The sequence below is a fragment of the Natator depressus genome, chromosome 24 (genome assembly GCF_965152275.1).
Source record: "Natator depressus isolate rNatDep1 chromosome 24, rNatDep2.hap1, whole genome shotgun sequence".
NCBI classification, from domain to species: Eukaryota; Metazoa; Chordata; order Testudines; family Cheloniidae; genus Natator; species Natator depressus.
In genome coordinates, this window is record NC_134257.1 from 15,111,166 (window position 1) to 15,126,622 (window position 15,457).

At 46.7% G+C, this 15,457-nt stretch overlaps 1 protein-coding gene across 1 annotated transcript; it reads right to left on the reverse strand.

Moving 5' to 3' along the window:
* Positions 1 to 1,100: 1,100 nt before the first annotated feature.
* LOC141977025 (trypsin-3-like) lies at positions 1,101 to 14,509 on the reverse strand. The gene is made up of 5 exons (XM_074938232.1): positions 14,464 to 14,509; positions 6,733 to 6,895; positions 2,877 to 3,130; positions 1,742 to 1,878; positions 1,101 to 1,268 (listed from the first exon to the last, which is right to left on the reverse strand). Exons 1-5 carry the CDS (start codon positions 14,507 to 14,509, stop codon positions 1,101 to 1,103), a joined length of 768 nt encoding a protein of 255 aa, XP_074794333.1.
* Positions 14,510 to 15,457: the final 948 nt, after the last annotated feature.

Here is a 15,457-nt window from a genome sequence, read left to right on the forward strand (position 1 = left end):
AACCCCCGTGTAATATGCGACTCCACTGTATCTCTTACCCAAAGAGTTCAAAATTGGCAAGTCTGGACCCATGCAAAATTGTGAGATTGGCTTAAAAAAATCACAAGAGGTGAAAAACAAAACACTAGGGTTTGTTTATTCACTGTTTTTGGAGCCTCTAAGGGTCAGTTCCCCAGCTTTCCTTCCCCAAAGCCTAGGTCTAGAAAGTGACTTTTTTCAATAAAAGCTCAGATTCTCGCAGAGTCACGTGACTCAGGAACGCGAGGCTTTAAGAAACAAGCCCACCCGCATGAGACGTGTCATAAATTCATGGGAGATTTGGGTCGCTGCGTCTCACCACTGCCAGGTCTTGCAGGTTTCCCCTGAGTCTGGTGGGGATGTAAATGGCGTCTGTCTCAGAACACAGAATGGCCGCCCGACATAGAGGATGGGGGACTCCACCCGGAGAAGCAGTGACTCTCAGAAAGATGTGGGGGCTGTGGTGGATAATCAGCCGAACATGAACCCCCAGGGCTTGTCTACGCTACAGACGTGCCGTTGCTCGAGCTATGTTGCTGTAGCACTTCACGATGAAGCTCGACCGCCACGGGCCCTCAGACTTGGTGACGTCCGAGCAGTTATAGCCGCATGCGCCACCCGCACCAAGGCAAGAGACCAGATCGAAGACCTGGGCACGATTTAGGGCATTTAAAAACCCGGCTCATAATTTTTAATCCAATCTCACGATTTTGAAAGCCAACCTCTCGATTTTTGACGCACTCCTGTGAACTTCAGGCTGATTCGTGACTTTTCAGCCAATCTCGTGATCTATTAACGCAGTCTCAGTCATTTAATGCTGATCTCGTGATTTTTAAAGCAATCTCACAATCTTCAGGCTGATTCATGATTTTTGAACCAGTCCCACGTTTTTAACCCAGTCTCAGGATTTGGTTAGGCCTGGCTCATAACCACTGGCTGCTTTGAGCTGGTCCCACCACAGTGCCCCCATCCTAGTCTGACCCAGATCAGCACCCCCTGGGTGCCGCGGCGGGATGAGGAGAGGCATGGCCGGGGCGTGTGTTTGGTGGATTATTGTGGCAGGCGGGACGTGCTGTGAGCTCTCAGTCCAATATGGGGCACCTCCTCCCTATGGTGTTCCTCACCCACTGGACAGCTTTGCAGACATTGGCGTAGACCCCGGGCCGTCCCGGCAGGGCACAGACAGACGACCCCCAGGAGACCACGCCTTGCAGCTGCCCGTTGCAGACCAGTGGGCCTCCTGAATCCCCCTGCGGAGACAACATGGTGCAATCAGCAAAACACAGCCATGCCCCCAGCGCCCACACACACACACAGAGCAGGGCCCATCCCCTCCAGCAGGGGGCGGCAGGGACACACCCAGAGACACACACACAGAGCAGGGCCCATCCCCTCCAGCAGGGGGCGGCAGGGACACACCCAGACACAGGAAGGGTTTAAGAGCAGAAATGGGTTCGGGTGGTCCGAGCTTCTTACACCTGCGCTGGGGATCAGACAGGCCCAGGGGCTGGATGAAGCCCAGCCCTTAGGGCTCGGTGCGGCCGGAGGGCAGATCGGCTGCTCTTTCATGGGGCACGAAGGCTGGCTGGGGCCAGGGCCTGAGTGACGACGGCCCCTCAGGAGCAGGCTGAGAAGGGTTTGCAGGTCGTAGGGGATAAAGAGTATTGAGCTGTGTGAGCTCCGACACCCAGCACCGACCCCGCTCTCCGGGATGCCCCCTTACCTGGCACGAGTCTATGCCGCCCTGTTCCACACCAGCACAGAGCATGTTCTCCGTGATTTTGGCCCCGTAGCCTTCCTGGCACCTGGCCTGGCTGACGCTAGAGACATCTGCACACCGCATGATGTCTGGGAACAAATCTGGGCAACGACAGAAAAACAGCAGTTCATGGGTAGGGTACATAGTGCAAGCGAAGAAAACTTAGGGTAAGACCCTCAACTGATGTAAACTGGCATAGACCCAGTGACTCCAATGGAGCGACGGCCGATTGACCCCTGCTGGGATCTGGCCCCATTGACTCCACGGAGCGACGGCCGATTGACCCCTGCTGGGATCTGGCCCCATTGACTCCACGGAGCGACGGCTGACTGACCCCCGCTGGGATCTGGCCCCATTCACTCGAATGGAGCGACAGCCGATTGACCCCAATTGGGATCTGGCCCCATTGACTCCACGGAGCGACGGCCGATTGACCCCTGCTGGGATCTGGCCACATTCCTTTTCCAAAAAGGGAAATTTTTGACGAACAGAAAAGCCAGAAAAAAATCCTCATCTCAGGTCAAACAAATCCTTCTATTTAAATCCAGTATTTCATGTTATATTATATTTCATTGTGATCTGAAGCACGTCTGTAATGTTTTTACATTGTTTTGAAAACAAAAGGAAACATCTGAAGGCAACATTTTGAATAGAAAGAAACCCAAGCCATTGTGTCCCCGTGTTTTCAAATGCAAAGTTTTGACTATTTTCAGAATATTTTTTTCTGAAAAGAATCATAGAATATCAGGGTTAGAAGGGACCTCAGGAGGTCATCCAGTCCAACCCCCTGCTCAAAGCAGGACCAATCCACAATTTATGCCCCAGATCCCAAATGGCCCCCTCAAGGGTTGAACTCACAACCCTGGGTTTAGCAGGCCAATGCTCAAACCACTGAGCTATGCCTCCCCCCTGTGTGGGACAGTTTGGTGGCGTCGAAGCTGTATTTCTCACTACAAATCATTTCTGTTGAAAAATTTCTCCCAGGAGAAGCCAAGAACCCTTGACAGCCCATCAACGAGGTCTTCTTAAAGAGCTTCCACCCCCTCACCAAGCTGAGCCCAACCTCAACCCCTCCCCGCTACACCCCAGGACGCCATACTTTGGGGGGACCTGATAGTGCCCCATCCTGACACGACGCATCGTGTTCCAGGAGAGGCACAACGGGTAGCCAGGTTGATCGTGTTCACGTAGCGATTGAGTTGAGCGGGCTCATCCAGCTCCAGAAGCATGAAGTCGTTGTCATGTCGGCGGAAGTTATACTCTGGATGCACGAAGAAGCTGCGGATTCTTCGTATCTGTTCTGTGCCTTCGTTCACTCGTAGATTATAATCCCCCAGATGCACCTGCAGGGAGCTGCATGGAGAGAGGACAGAGGAAGAGATCAGTGGGCGGCAATTCAAAGGTCATATCGGGCAAGCAACTAGAATTGGGCCAATAATGGATTTTTCGATGTTGGGGTAGTCTCCGAGATCTCATCAACTTTGTTCACCAAGAACTCGGTTTCACTCCAATCTCGTCCAATCTCGTGTTTTTCTTGGCATACACTTAGACTTCACAGAGTTGGTCAGAGTCCTGTGTCAAGGGCGGGGAGGGGAGTACAGGGCATACCACAGATCCAGAGAATACAAGTATTGGTTACATGAAATACCAGTTTAACCCTATTCTGATGCATGCATCCTCCATTTTACATATCATGCACTTTATGGTTGGTCCGGTTATTTTCAGGCCCAATTCCTGTACATCTCATGCTTTGTTCTCATGCCACATGTACACAGCACACTTTGTTAGTTTTCTCCATCTGAATAGTGAGCTTCCACACATTCTTCTCCACTGTCGCTGACACTACTATTTCTTGCACCTGGTTTTACACGCTGAAATGAACAATTTGGTAAACTCGTTCTGAATTTGTGGGACATTTTGATGTTATCAAAGCTGCAGTTTTCACCAAAGATCGTGAATTCCTTGTCTTTGGCTTTTGAGTGGGGCTGACCAGTTGTTCCAATAATGTCGAGATCGTCCCAATATAAAAGGTTTGTGCAACTTTACCTCCCTCCCTGAACAAAAGTGTCCTGGTTTTTCACACTTGCTATCTGCTCATCCTACTTTTGGGACCCACTTAACATGGTTATTTTTACTTTTGCCTTGTCCTGGTGTTACTGTGGCGTGCTCATACCAAGTTAAACCAATGTGCGGGAGCACTGAGAACTGCAAAGAGTAAATCTGGGTCAAAGAGTTTCGAATTTTCCAGTGAATCAAAAAGTCGTGGGAGAAAATTTCATTTCAATCATCACGAGACATTTCTGAAAATAAACTAACAGGGCAGTTTGAAAGAAAAAGTCTCAAATTGAAAATGGAAACGTTTTGAAAATGTCGACATGAGATAATGCAATTTTTAACGTATTATTTATATGTTTTAATTCGTTTTCCAAATACAACTGTAAGCAGAGTCAGGTTGAGCTCTACCCTGACATCTGGTGGTGAGTTGTGGAAAAGGACTTCAGGGGCTGATCTCGTTGGCATGAGCACACCCACCCCGCCTAGCATGCTGGGACTGCTTGCCCATATGGTCACTTTGGCTGCTGTGGGATCCCCATTCTCTTTGTTATTGGGGCAGGAGTAATAAAGGGTTGTTATCCTGGTTATGTGAATCAAGGACAGTAGAAGGATCACCTTGTGGGTGATAAGGCATTGTCTTAGACTCTCAAACTCTCAAAGTCCCACACATGATCAGAGGGCCACCACTGTTGCTCGAGTATTCTGGGAAGAAATATTTCTCAGTTTATGGATTCCTGGCCCGAATGCTACTTAGTCGAGGGCAAGTCCCTCCGTCATAAAATGCCAGGTAGAGTTCTACTGTCCTTGATTCACTTAACCAGAATAACAACGCTTTATTACTCCTGCCCCAATAACAAAGAGACTGGGGATCCCACAGCAGCCAAAGTGACCATTTGGGCAAGCAGTCCCAGCATGCTAGGTGGGGTGGGTGTGCTCATGCCAACGAGATCAGCTCCTGAAGTCCTTTTCCACAACTCCCCTCCAGATGTCAGGGTAGAGCTCAACCTGACTCTGCTTACACAACAAAGATACCAGCTTCATCCTAACACACAAAGAGAGTTAGGAGAAAAGGAGGGGAGGGGAAGGACAGATCTATCTGCAGGATTTGCAGCAATTACAGAGCTCTAAAAAAGCAGCCTGAATTGCTTTCAATTTTTTGGCCACTCTCCTTCTGCAGAACACCAGGGATTCATTCCAGGGATTAAATTCTCACTGAGTATTTTCCGGAGCCCCCCCACCCCTCTCCATTCAGGGCTCCAGTCTTCAGCTGCAGGGTGGGGTGTGTGACACTCTGCACCCTACAGTCATCATAGTGATATGATTATGATATGGGTATGACATAATTATGATGCATCTTGTACCACATATGTCATGTGCGGCATCCATGGAAAATGTACGCTTTGCTAAATATCAGGTTTCAGAGTAACAGCCGTGTTAGTCTGTATTCGTAAAAAGAAAAAAGAAAAGGAGTACTTGTGGCACCTTAGAGACTAACCAGTTTATTTGAGCATGAGCTTTCGTGAGCTACAGCTCACTTCATCGGATGCATAGCATATCGTGGAAACTGCAGAAGACATTATATACACACAGAGACCATGAAACAAAACTTCCTCCCACCCCACTGTCCTGCTGGTAACAGCTTATCTGTTGATCTGTTGATTATCTTATCTGATGATCACTTTAGATAAGCTGTTACCAGCAGGACAGTGGGGTGGGAGGAAGTTTTGTTTCATGGTCTCTGTGTGTATATAATGTCTTCTGCAGTTTCCACGATATGCTATGCATCCGATGAAGTGAGCTGTAGCTCACGAAAGCTCATGCTCAAATAAACTGGTTAGTCTCTAAGGTGCCACAAGTACTCCTTTTCTTTTTTCTTTTTGCTAAATATGATTATCCTGTTTGTAGGCATGTATCATTTTTGTATCTGGAGTTATGAATATTGACTATGTATCTGTATTTCAAATGTGTTTGCTCCTGGGGTAACACCCTCAAGGCAGTTTGCTTCTAGTCTGGCCAGCACATTGTGAAGGGACTATTCAAGTTGAGTGGCCCATCAAAGAATGCGTATCTCACAATGGACCATGGAAGTAGCCTATCCACACTTGGTGGTCCTTCCTGAAGATGTTCTAGCTAGGATATGGCTAATGGCCCCTGCTATGACTCAGGGAAGCATCGGTGTGACCCCTGCCTGTGGATGTTGGTGTGAGGGCAAGCCTGGAGGGCTTTGCAGCTTGTCACAACATCACAGTGTGAGAGGGAACCCAGACTGGTAAAACAGAGGGCTCAGCAGTACCCCAGTTCCAGTTTGCACCCTGGGGAGGGGGGAGCATCACAGGGAGACTTGGGGCTTTAGCCCTGCAGGATGTGCCAGGGTTCAGGGCTTCAGCCCTACGGGGTGCGACAGGGCTCAGGGCTTCAGCCACAGGGCCCCGCAGACCCCGTGAAACCAGCAGCGGGCTGCAGACCCCCCAAGTTGAGAACCAAGAGCATCAGGCTGCAGTCAAGGGAAAATATTTCCCGGAGCTCCGCTCCAGTCCATCAGCTCCTAGAGCATTTGCCCACGAGCCGCCGGTGGGATGCTGCAAGGCCTAACACTGGCGAGCGTGGAGGCGGGTTTCCCTCTGCACAGGCCGCTGGGGAGACCGATGCTGGCGTGCTGCGTCCGTGCTGGGGTGGGCACATCTGAACAAGGATGCTGGAAAACCGGAGAGGGTGCAGAGAAGAGCCACAAAAACGATTTGTGGGCTGGGAAAAAAAGAGAGGAGGATGGGGCTGGGGATTCGGGGGTGCAGAGGGAGACCTGGGTACAGATGGGGGACACTAAGAAGGAAGATAAGGACTGGGGCCGTGCGTTATTCCCATGCATCACCCTCTCTCCCTCCACCCCCGCACTGACTTACATGCTCCGTAAGCGGCAGTGTGCAGCAGTCAGCACCCACTTCGGGGCTATCAGGCTCCCGCCACAGTAGATGCGGCCATTCCTCAGGAGAGCCACCTGGTAGGGACGGGAGCCAGTGATGCAGTCTCTCCCTCCAACGATCCGGTGTCCCTGGGGGTCTGGGGCTGCATTGGAGAGTGGCAAACATCAGCTGGAAGCAGGGCAGGGGGTGGGGTGGGCAGCAGCCATGTCCCTACGGATTGGCCCTTGGCAGGATGACCATGAGCCGCCACTCGCACACTCGCCCAAGGCGATCCGAGGTTGTACCCAGAGAGGTATTTGCAGTAGAGATAGGGATGAATTCATAGGCAACATGTAGGGGGGCATGCGGGGTCAAGTGCCCTCCCCCCAAGATTTCTGCTTGGCCTGCCAGGAGGGAGGGAGAGAGGCTCCGTTCTTCCCCGATGCTCCTGCCCCCTGCATGCTCGGCCCCCATCCTGGGTGGGGAGCGGAAGGGGCGGGACCAGCTGCTTCTCATGCCAGCCACTCCGGATCGCTGCCTGAGCGAAAGCCCGGCTGAGGAGGTGGCAGCTTCAGCTGTCAGGGATAGGGGCCAAGTATGCCTCCAATATTTCCCATGAAACAAATTCTAGTCCCGGGGGGGGGAACCCATTTCAGGTTGATCAGAACCTTTTGGTTTTGAGAAGATCGCAATGTCATAGATATATGGGACTGGAAGGGATCTCCAGAGGTTGTCAAGTCCAATCCCCTGCACTGTGGCAGGACCCCCACAAAAAACCTAGACCATCCCTGACAGGTGTTTGTCCAACCTGGTCTTAGAAACTTCCAATGATGGGGGTTCCTTGGAAGCTGATTCCAGAGCTTAACTATCCTGAGAGTTAGGAAGTTTTTCCTAATATCTACCCTAAATCTGGCTTTGCTGCAGATTAAGCCCATTGCTTCTTGTCCTTCCTTCAGCAGACATGGAGATCAATTGATCACCGGCCTCTTGATAACAGCCTTGAACATGTGTGAAGATTGTTCTTAGGTCCGACCTCAGTCTTCCTTTCTCAAGACTAAACATGCCCAGTTATTTTAACCTTTTCTCACAGGTCAGGTTTCCTAAACCTCTGATCATTGTTGTTGCTCTCCTCCGGACTCTCTTCAATTTGTCCACGTTTTTACTAAAGTGTGGTTGCCCAGAAGTGGACACATTTCTCCAACTGAGGCCTCACCAGTGCCAAGTAGAGTGGAACAATTACCTCCCATGTCTTTCATATGGCTCTCCCCTGTTAATACACCCCAGAATGACATTGGGCTTTTTCATAGCTGCATCACACTGCTGACTCGTATTCCATTAGTGATCCACTGTCACCCCCCCGGTCCTTTTCAGCAGTGCTGCCACCTAGCCAGTTATTCCCCATTTTGCGCATTTGATTTTTCCTTCTGAAGTGAAGTACTTTGCAGTTGCCTTTACTGAATTTCATATGAATTTCAGACCAATTCTCCAATATGTCAAGGTCATTTTGAAATCTAATCCTGTCCTCCAAAGTGCTTGCAACCCCTCCCAGCTTGGTGTCACCCATAAATTTATCAGCATACTCTCCACTCATTATCCAAATCATTAATTAAAATATTGAATAGTACCAGACCCAGGACTGAGCCCTGTGGGACATGGCTAGATACACCCACCCAGTTTGACAGTGAACCATTGATAACTACTCTTTGAGTATGGTCTTTCAACCAGTTGCACACCCACCTTCTAGTAATTTCATCTAGACCACATTGTCCTAGCTTGCTTATGGGGATGTCATGGGGGACTGTGTTGAAAGCCTTTCTAAAATAAAGATATAGTTCATCCACTACTTTCTCCCATCTAATAGGCCAGTAACCCTTTTAAAGAAAGGAAATTAGGTTAATTTGGCACAATTCATTTTTGACAAATCCATGCTGGCTATTCCATATAGCCCTATTGTCTTCCAGGGGCTTACAAATGGATTGTTCAATAATTTGTTGCAGTATCTTTTCAGGTATCAAAGTTTGGCTGCCTGATCTGGAATTTTCTGGGTCCTCTTTGTTCCCCTTTTTAAAGAGAGGAATTATGTTTGCCCTTCTCCAGGCTCCTGAGACCTCACCTGTCCTCCAGGAATGCTCAAAGATAATTGCTAGTGGTTCTGAGATTGCTTTAGCTAATTTCTTAAGTATCCAAGGGTGAATTTCATCAGGCCCTGCTGTCTTGAATACATCTAACTTAGCTAAATATTCTTTAACCTGCTCTTTCCTTGTTTTGGCTTGAGTTTATTCCCCCCGGTTGATAATATTAATTGTGTTGAGTATCTGGTCTCCATTAACCTTTTTAGTGAAGACTGAAGCAAAATAGGCATTAAACAGCTCAGTTTTCTTGATGTCATGAGTTACTAGCTCTCCTTCCCTGCTGAGTAGAGGACCTCCACTTTCCTTCCTCTTTCTCTTGCTCCCAATTTATTTAAAGAACCTCTTCTTATTGCTTTTTATATCCCTTGCTAACTCATTTTGTGCCTTAAATATGCTGATTTTGTCCCTACATACTTGTGCTATTCTTTTGTTCTCCTCCTTAACAATTTGTCAATATTTCCAATTTTTTGTAGAACTCCTTTCTGATTTTCAGGTCATTACATTGCTCCTGATGGAGCCTGATTGGCCCCTTACTATGCTTTCTATCTTTCCTGCTCACTGGGATAGTTTTGCAATTGTGCCTTTAATATTATCTCCTTGAGAAACAGCCTAGTCTCCTGAACTCCTTCGTCCCTTAGATTTTCTTCCCATGGGATCTTACGTACCAGTTCACTGAGCTTCTTAAAGTCTACTTTTTTGAAGTCCATTCTCCTTAGTCTGCTGCCCTCACTCCTTCCTTTCTTTCGTGTCATGAAATTTATCTTTTCGTGATGACTTCTCCCCAAACTGCTTTCCATCTCGAGAGTTGCTACTGATTTCTCCCTGTTGGTAAGGAACCAGTCTAACATGCTCAGAACGTCTGTGGATTGGGAGTCTTTAACATACACTCACCATCGACTTAGATTTGCTCGTTCCTTTGGCAATTTCCCATGCCTATGTGTCCTTCATGAATGAAATTTAAGATCCTGTTTTTTTCCCCTAAGGATAAATGGAAGCTTAACATGCTTCCCTTTGAGGAGAACATTATCCACCACTGCAGGCTTATATGTGTCATAAACATACAGCTAAGGGTATCATAAAATCCCTCCTTACCTGTAAAGGGTTAAGAAGCTCAGGTAACCTGGTTGGCACCTGACCAAAAGGACCAATAAGGGGAGAAGATACTTTCAAATCTGTGGGGGAAGGTTTTTGCTTTGTTCTCTTTGTTGGTTCTCTCCGAGTCAGCGAGGAATCAGGACAGGGAAAATACATCTCCCAAAGGCCTACTTGAACTAAGCATCTGGATTATGAAAATTGTAAGTAAAGCAAGGAAATGCATTAGTTTATCTTTTGTTTAGCTTGTGAATTTTCCCTGTGCTAGATGGAGGTTTATCCTGTTTTTTGTAACTTTTAAGTTTTGCCTAGAGGGAAATCCTCTGTGTTTTTCATCTGATTGTCCTGTAAAATTACCTTCCATCCTGATTTTACAGAGGTGCTTCTTTTACTTTTTTTCTTTATAATAAAGTTCTGTTTTTTAAGAATCTGTTTGTGTTTTAAAAAAAAAAAACAGGAGTACTTGTGGCACCTTAGAGACTAACCAATTTATTAGAGCATAAGCTTTCATGAGCTACAGCTCACTTCATCGGATGCATAAAGTGGAAAGTACAGTGAGGAGATTTTATACATACACACAGACCATGAAAAAATATACATTGTAAGGAGAGTGATCACTTAAGATGAGCTATTACCAGCAGGAGAGTGGGGTGGGGGGAAAGAAAACCTTTTGAAGTGATAATCAAGGTGAGCCATTTCCAGCACATTTCCAGGAGTGAACAAGAACGCCTGAGGAACAGTGGGGGGGAGGGGGGGAGGGAGGAATAAACAAGGGGAAATAGTTTAAGAACGTAAAAGAATAAATGGACACAAATCAGATGTCAAGAATTATAACATTCATAAACCAGTCGGAGAACACTTCAATCTCTCTGGACACTCGATTTCTGATCTCAAAGTGACTATCCTTCAACAAAAAAACTTCGAAAACAGACTCCAACGAGAGACTGCTGAATTGGAATTAATTTGCAAATTGGATACAATTAACTTAGGCTTGAATAGAGACTAGGAGTGGTTGAGTCATTATACTAAGTGAAACTATTTCCCCTTGTTTATTCCTTCCCCCCTCCCAACCCCTGCACTGTTCCTCAGACATTCTTGTTAACTCCTGGAAATGTGCTGGAAATGGCCCACCTTGATTATCACTTCAAAAGGTTTTCTCTCCCCCCACCCCACCCTTCTGCTGGTAATAGCTCATCTTAAGTGATCACTCTCCTTACAATGTATATTTTTCATGGTCTGTGTGTATGTATAAAATCTCCTCACTCTACTTTCCACTTTATGCATCCGATGAAGTGAGCTGTAGCTCATGAAAGCTTATGCTCAAATAAATTGGTTAGTCTCTAAGGTGCCACAAGTCCTCCTTTTCTTTTTGTGAATACAGACCAACATGGCTGCTACTCTGAAACCTTTGGGTTTTTAGTGTCCTACAAACCCAAGGGTCTTGTTTGTGCTCACCTTGTTTATTTTTCAAGCCTCCCGAGGCAAAGGGGTATGGCTTGGGGGGATATTTTGTGGGAATAGGAACTCCAAGTGGTCCTTTCCCTGATTCTTTGTCTAAATCACTTGGTGGTGACAGCATACCTCAGTCCAAGGACAAATAGAGATTTGTGCCTTGGGGAAGTTTTTAACCTAAGCTGGTAGAAATAAGCTTAGGGGATCTTTCATGTGGGTCCCCACATCTGTACCCTAGAGTTCAGAGTGGGGACGGAACCCTGACAATATGGTATAATGTTTAGGCATGAAATGTGTTTTCCATCCAGAATGTAGAGTATTCATCATGGACTCCAGTATCTCTGCAGTTGCACTTGATCACATATCCCACATGTGAGATGACACACCATTTGAGTAGGTTGATGTGGAAGTTAACCTTGGAGTTGGCTTCTGGAGCCTGGCCTTGATGGGTCTCATTTAGATCTTGGAAAAAACATCATCCTACAATTATTTGACTTCCTGATACAAATTCAACAGTGGAATCATAATTCTGAAACATGATTTGAGCTGGGATTTGAGATGGCACTCAGCTTTGAAATAGGTTATTTCAATCATGAAAGATCCGTAGACACAGCTGGGAGAAGCTTCAAGACCAAGTAAGATTTCCCAGACTTTCTTTCTCAAGTGGTGTGCATTTGGAGACCGCGTCTGTGAAGACGCTGGATGCTAATGATACATATCTCCAGCTGCAGTCTTTGCCCTAGCCCATCTTGCAAATTTTGCAAAAAAAAAAAAAAAAAGGCAGAATATTGTAGCTGAGCTGCATAGTCCAATAGTCTTTTCAGTTCTTTAGATTCACCATTCATGGTCCACTTCCATTCCACATCCAACAGCAGCACTATTATCCAGTGCGTTGTGTTCTCACAGATGTCATCAAGTGATTTTCCCCACAAAAATTGGCATATCTAGGCATGCCGCACTAGCCCAGGGTCCCTACCTAATAGCTACACTGGAGGATAGAAGCTCAGGAGTACAGCTGGTTGGAAAATTTCCAATGGAACAGTTTTTCCTACAGAACATTTTGTCAAAATGGAGACATGTCACGGGGAACATGTCAATTTCAACGAGATTTCCTTTGGAAAGAAATTGACATGATCAGAATGGAACGTTTCAATTTTCATTTTGAAATGACAATTTGTTTAGCTATTTTACAACCATATTTAATTTATTTTAATTCCTTACAAATTAAAAATTGGAACTAAACACCTCAAGTGTATCAAAATTAAACATTTTAATTGATCAGAAGTATTTTTTTGAAAATTTCATCTGAAAATGTCAAAATTTGTTGGTGTAGTTCTGATTTGGAATGAAAATAAATTTCAAAATCACAGAATGTCTTACAGAAGATTCTAGTTCCTGCCCAGCTGCACTCACAAATCTATAGGTGCATGAAACCGGATATTTTCATTAGAGAGGAAAGGCTCGTGGTTTTACACATTGGGTCCTGGATCTTATCCCTGCAGACGAGCTAGCCAGGGGCATCATTAGCAAGGATGGATAGAAACTGTTTTAATGGACAATCAGGGTTTCAACAAAACAAAGCTTTTCAATTCCTGTGGAAATTTTTGATTTTTTTTACTTGGAAATGCTGCTGGCATGCTTCTGCGGTGCTGCAGTTTCGTGCCCCATTTTCCTCTATAAGCCATGCAACACAGAAGGACTACATTGGTCACTTTGGATAAGCTATTACCAGCAGGAGAGTGAGTTTGTGTGTGTGTGTTTGGGGGGGGGCGGTGAAAAAACCTGGATTCGTGCTGGAAATGGCCCACCTTGATTTTCATACACATTGTAAGGAGAGTGGTCACTTTGGTTAAGCTATTACCAGCAGGAGAGTGAGTTTGGGCCGGGGGGCGGAGGGTGAGAAAACCTGGATTTGTGCTGGAAATGGCCCAACTTGATTATCATACACATTGTAAGGAGAGTGATCACTTTAGATAAGCTATTACCAGCAGGAGAGTGGGGTGGGAGGAGGTATTGTTTCATGGTCTCTGTGTATATAATGTCTTCTGCAGTTTCCACAGTATGCATCTGATGAAGTGAGCTGTAGCTCACGAAAGCTTATGCTCAAATAAATTGGTTAGTCTCTAAGGTGCCACAAGTACTCCTTTTCTTTTTGCGAACACAGACTAACACGGCTGTTACTCTGAAATCTCCCATGATGCATCACAGCCAGAGACTCCCACAATACCATCACCTTCCCTCTCCATGAGTGGTGTATCATGGGAGATGTAGTCCGACCAAAGAGGTTGCCAGTAGAGAAGGATGGGAGCCTCAAGCACCCATACTACAACTCCCATGAAGCATTGCGGCAGCGTTTCCAGATCAGAATGTTTCAGGTTTCAATTACTTTTTTTTTTTAAAGTCCAATTATTTAGGGTGGGAGGAGCAGAAATAATTATTTGTTTTTTGGATTGGACAGTCGCAGGCCAGCTGGTGTTCTCCGCTAATGATGTGTACAATTTGCTTGAGCTGAATATTTGGGTAGGCAAAATTTACATATCAAACCAGCTTGCTCAGGCAGGGATGATAATCTATTGTAGGTGGCGTTGGTTACCTAACACTTTCCATGATCAAACCCTGTTTTCAGTGGCTGAAAGCTTTGCCAAACTTTAACTCTTCAGGCTGAGATTTTCCACACTTGCTCTCTGAACGTGCTCTGGAAAGATCCAGTTCAGCCATTTCCAAGAATGAGGTTCGGGAATGATAGGTCATTTCTGCAATGTTCAAACAATTCTCCAACCACTTTTTGAAGTGCTCTAGTGCCTTGAGAGCAGGGACTTGAAATTTTGCAAAGGAATAGCCCTGGGGTCAGGGCAGTGCCTTTTGCTGTTCTCATGAAAATTCTCCCAGGCTTGGTGTATGCATGCTCAGGAGAGCAGGGGTTGGTCAATGACTGGCATTTCTAGGATTTATCTCAATACAAATGATTAAAACTGTCAAAAAAGGGCCTGTGGTGAAACTGCAGAACCTTCTCACCCAACCCAACTTTGGCTTCTCGCTTGATTCTTTTTCCTACCTGCGGCTGCCCCGACTACCAGCATCACGATGACCAGCAGCTCCATGGCAGTTGTGGCAATGGATACGGTCGTCGGAGTCACTGGCTTTACTGCAGGGAAAGAGATTGAAAGGAAATCGTTGGCCACGGGCGTCTAGAGGACGACGGATGCCTCGCAGGGAAGGTGCACGCTTAGGATTCAGTAAAGCCAGGCTTGAGTCCCTGTTCTTCCACAGGCTCCCATGAGCAAGTGGTTTCTCTGCACCTAGGCTGCCCTGCCTGTACCAGGAGATGATAGCACTGCCCGACATGGGGAGGGGAAATGCACTGTGATCATCTGTCGGCAATGGGGGCCCAGTCTCCCCCAACTCAGCTGCATCTTCCACTTTCACCCGGTCCCAGTCGCCCCCAGGGACAAGTTCCATGGAAAGATCTGATCTGTTGGGGGAACTAAATCTCAAGCCAGATGACAAAGATTTCCATGAGCTGGACTGAGCTCACCCCCCTCCTACTAGTTCCCCCTCTAACGTGTCACCCCAATAACAGAAGAGGGAAAACTCCCCATAACCAGCTTAATAACAGAGAAATTAATAGCTCTAAGGTGCTATCTGGCCCCCATTACAGTAGTATCCAAGCACTTCCCAGTCTTTACCCTATTTATCCCCACAATTTGTTGGTGAGCAGGGCAGAGCTACAATCCCCATTGTACAGATGGGGAAACTAAGTGATTAGGCCAAGGTCCTACAGGGAGGCAGCGGCAGACCAGAGATTAGAAGCCATGTCTTCCAAGTACCAGCTGAGCAGCCGAAGTACCAAGCCATCTGTCTTCGTTGAGTGCCCCTTGCCATCCCCTATAATCCCCCCAATAATACAGCAATGCTCCTTGGCACCCCATTATCATCCCCAATAACAAAACAATACCCACATGTTACCCTATTGTCCCCTGAAAGCTGAAAGATGCCCCCTGGTACCCCATAATCCCCCCAATAATGGAGTGATGCCCTGGCAGCCCATA

Coding starts and splice junctions, on each gene's coding strand:
- LOC141977025 (XM_074938232.1), bottom strand. CDS start 14,509: ATGGAGCTGCTGGTCATCGTGATGCTGGTAGTCGGGGCAGCCGCAG. Junction 3,131..6,732: donor CACTGCCGCTTACGGAGCAT/GTAAGTCAGTGC, acceptor CTCTCCATGCAG/CTCCCTGCAGGTGCATCTGG. Junction 1,269..1,741: donor GCGGCATAGACTCGTGCCAG/GTAAGGGGGCAT, acceptor TTGTCTCCGCAG/GGGGATTCAGGAGGCCCACT.